This window comes from Emys orbicularis, chromosome 1, assembly GCF_028017835.1.
Source record: "Emys orbicularis isolate rEmyOrb1 chromosome 1, rEmyOrb1.hap1, whole genome shotgun sequence".
In the NCBI taxonomy this organism is placed as follows: domain Eukaryota; kingdom Metazoa; phylum Chordata; order Testudines; family Emydidae; genus Emys; species Emys orbicularis.
The window spans coordinates 168410539-168412686 of NC_088683.1; the positions used below are offsets into that span (position 1 = coordinate 168410539).

Consider the following 2148-nt stretch of genomic DNA (forward strand, 5'->3'; position numbering starts at 1 on the left):
GGCTTACACTGATTGTGTGGGTTTGGGAAATGAAACTTTTGCAAAAGAATCTTAAGCACCTGGAGTGTGTGTGTGTGTGTGTGAGAGAGAACTTTGCATAGCTATAGCACCTTTTTAATTTTAACATTATTTCTAAGAGCTATTAAAGTGCTGTGCTTTGCATATGATTATACTGAACTCCTTACTAATGGTGTTAAGGAGCCACACAGCAGCTTTTTTTTTTTTTTTTAATCAATTTTCTTTTTTATTTATGTACATCTGTTATGTCAGATTTACTCCCGAGCCATAAGTTTTTGTGTCTTCAGCTTCTTTTGAGAGATCTTTTTCTTCTGAGCAACTTCCTCTTCTGGCTTTGGAACAATCTGCTCCTTCTCAGTGAGGATCATTTCAATATGACAGGGGGAGCTCATGTAGGGGTTGATACGACCATGAGCTCTGTAGGTACGCCGGCGCATTTTGGGGGCCTTGTTGACCTGGATGTGCTCAATTACCAGAGAATCCACATCAAGACCCTTAAGTTCAGCATTACTCTCAGCATTTTTGAGCATGTGCAGTAGGAACTCTGCACTCTTTTTAGGCCAACGCCACTGCTTGGCCTGAGCACATCTGCCAACTCCACCATTGTAACGACGGAAGGGAACACACTGCTTTTTTAGGGTCACATCCTTTAAATATTTAGTGGCGTTCCGGATATGCATGTCCTTGATAGCTTGAGCTGTCTCACGAGTGTTCTTGAAGTGGACTCGAAGGGTAGAACCCCTTGACTTGCATGATTTGGGGGGGTTCTCTGGATCAAGTGAGTACCGGACCATTTTCAGAGCTTAACTCAGGGGCCGGTAAATGAAGCACAGAGCAGTTAAGTGATTTGCTCAAGGTCTCACTGCAAGTCAGTGATAGAAATGGAGACAGAACCCAGGTCTCATGTTTCCCAGGATATTACACCATAATTTCATAGAAAAAATGGCTTCCTAAAATGATGGAACAATATCTGGGCACACTTTTTCTTCTTCTCAGACAGAATGCAAGCTGTAATCAAACTGTAACTATAGCACTCATTACCTGCGAATGGTAGAACCTTCTCCCTCTTTTCATATTTTCTCTACTCTACCTAAACTTCTCTCTTTCACCCACTCCTAACTTTATCCCTGCTCTCATCTTGCCTGTTATGCGTGGAAAAGCCTCCCAGTTCATTTTTGCCAAGTGCCTTCAAACCTGAAGAACAAACCTGTTCTGTGAAGTGTTCCAGCTACCCACACCATTCCCCACTCTGGTATTTTTTGGTGTTGTCTTGTAAACTCTTTGGGGCAGGGAATGTATTTGCTGTGGAGCCTTTGCCGGCACTTAGGGGACAGTGGGCCAGACTTCCAGCCTAGCATGCAACCCAGTTCTTTTCTTTTTGGGGGTGCACCTTTACACCGGCATATTTTACTTTTCAGTGACATGTGGTGCCTAACTATTACTTGCATCCAGAATTCATGCTGAGCTCGAGTGTTTGTGAGCACAAAATTGCATCCACAAAAATGGATGCTGTCACTGAAAATCTGGCCTTGACGTTAAACTTTATCAGCGAGGAGAGGGACCTGCCCTTTGCTGTGTACTGTAGGAACAAGCACTGGACAGATCACCTCATCTTCAAAAACATCCAAACGATCTCCTGAGTTCAAATGCTCTACGTTATTTTTGTCAATCATATCTAGTAAGTTAGAAAACTGACTAATTTCCCCAGACACCTATGAACAGAGCAATAATACCCATAAAACCGGGATCTTATTTTGGTCCTAGTCCAGTGTACATAACAAGCTGTCGAGCTTCATTAGGCAATTCTGTTCTATCACTTTTAATAACCAAATGTTTGTCTCCCAGCTACTCAGGTAGGCTATTACTGACATTACTGGCAATATTGTTTTCCACCTTCTTTTAACTTTCGCATTTTGTGCTAGAACACATTAACACTCTTAAAGAAGTAGTGGGTGACTCTGCCAGTTAATATAACTGCAAAAGAGTTCTGTTGCAACATGAGAACATATATCACTAAGAATATCTGCCACAGGTGGCTTTGCCAACATCATCCGTACATATGCCTTGATGCTTTTCTCTTTCATCTTTTAAGAGAAGGACTTGTTCTATCAAGAACTTCACAGCATCAGC

General features: G+C 42.1%; 1 protein-coding gene across 1 annotated transcript; it reads right to left on the reverse strand.

Annotated features, from left to right (window-relative positions):
* Nucleotides 1-213: 213 nt before the first annotated feature.
* On the reverse strand, nucleotides 214-829 carry LOC135888716 (large ribosomal subunit protein uL22-like). Its single transcript, XM_065416485.1, has one exon. It carries the CDS (start codon nucleotides 810-812, stop codon nucleotides 273-275), a length of 540 nt encoding a protein of 179 aa, XP_065272557.1. The 5' UTR covers nucleotides 813-829; the 3' UTR covers nucleotides 214-272.
* Between the last annotated feature and the right edge of the window lie 1319 nt (nucleotides 830-2148).

Bases quoted from the DNA above. Each gene is read 5' to 3' on its own strand.
- LOC135888716 (XM_065416485.1), bottom strand. From the start codon at position 812: ATGGTCCGGTACTCACTTGATCCAGAGAACCCCCCCAAATCATGCAAG.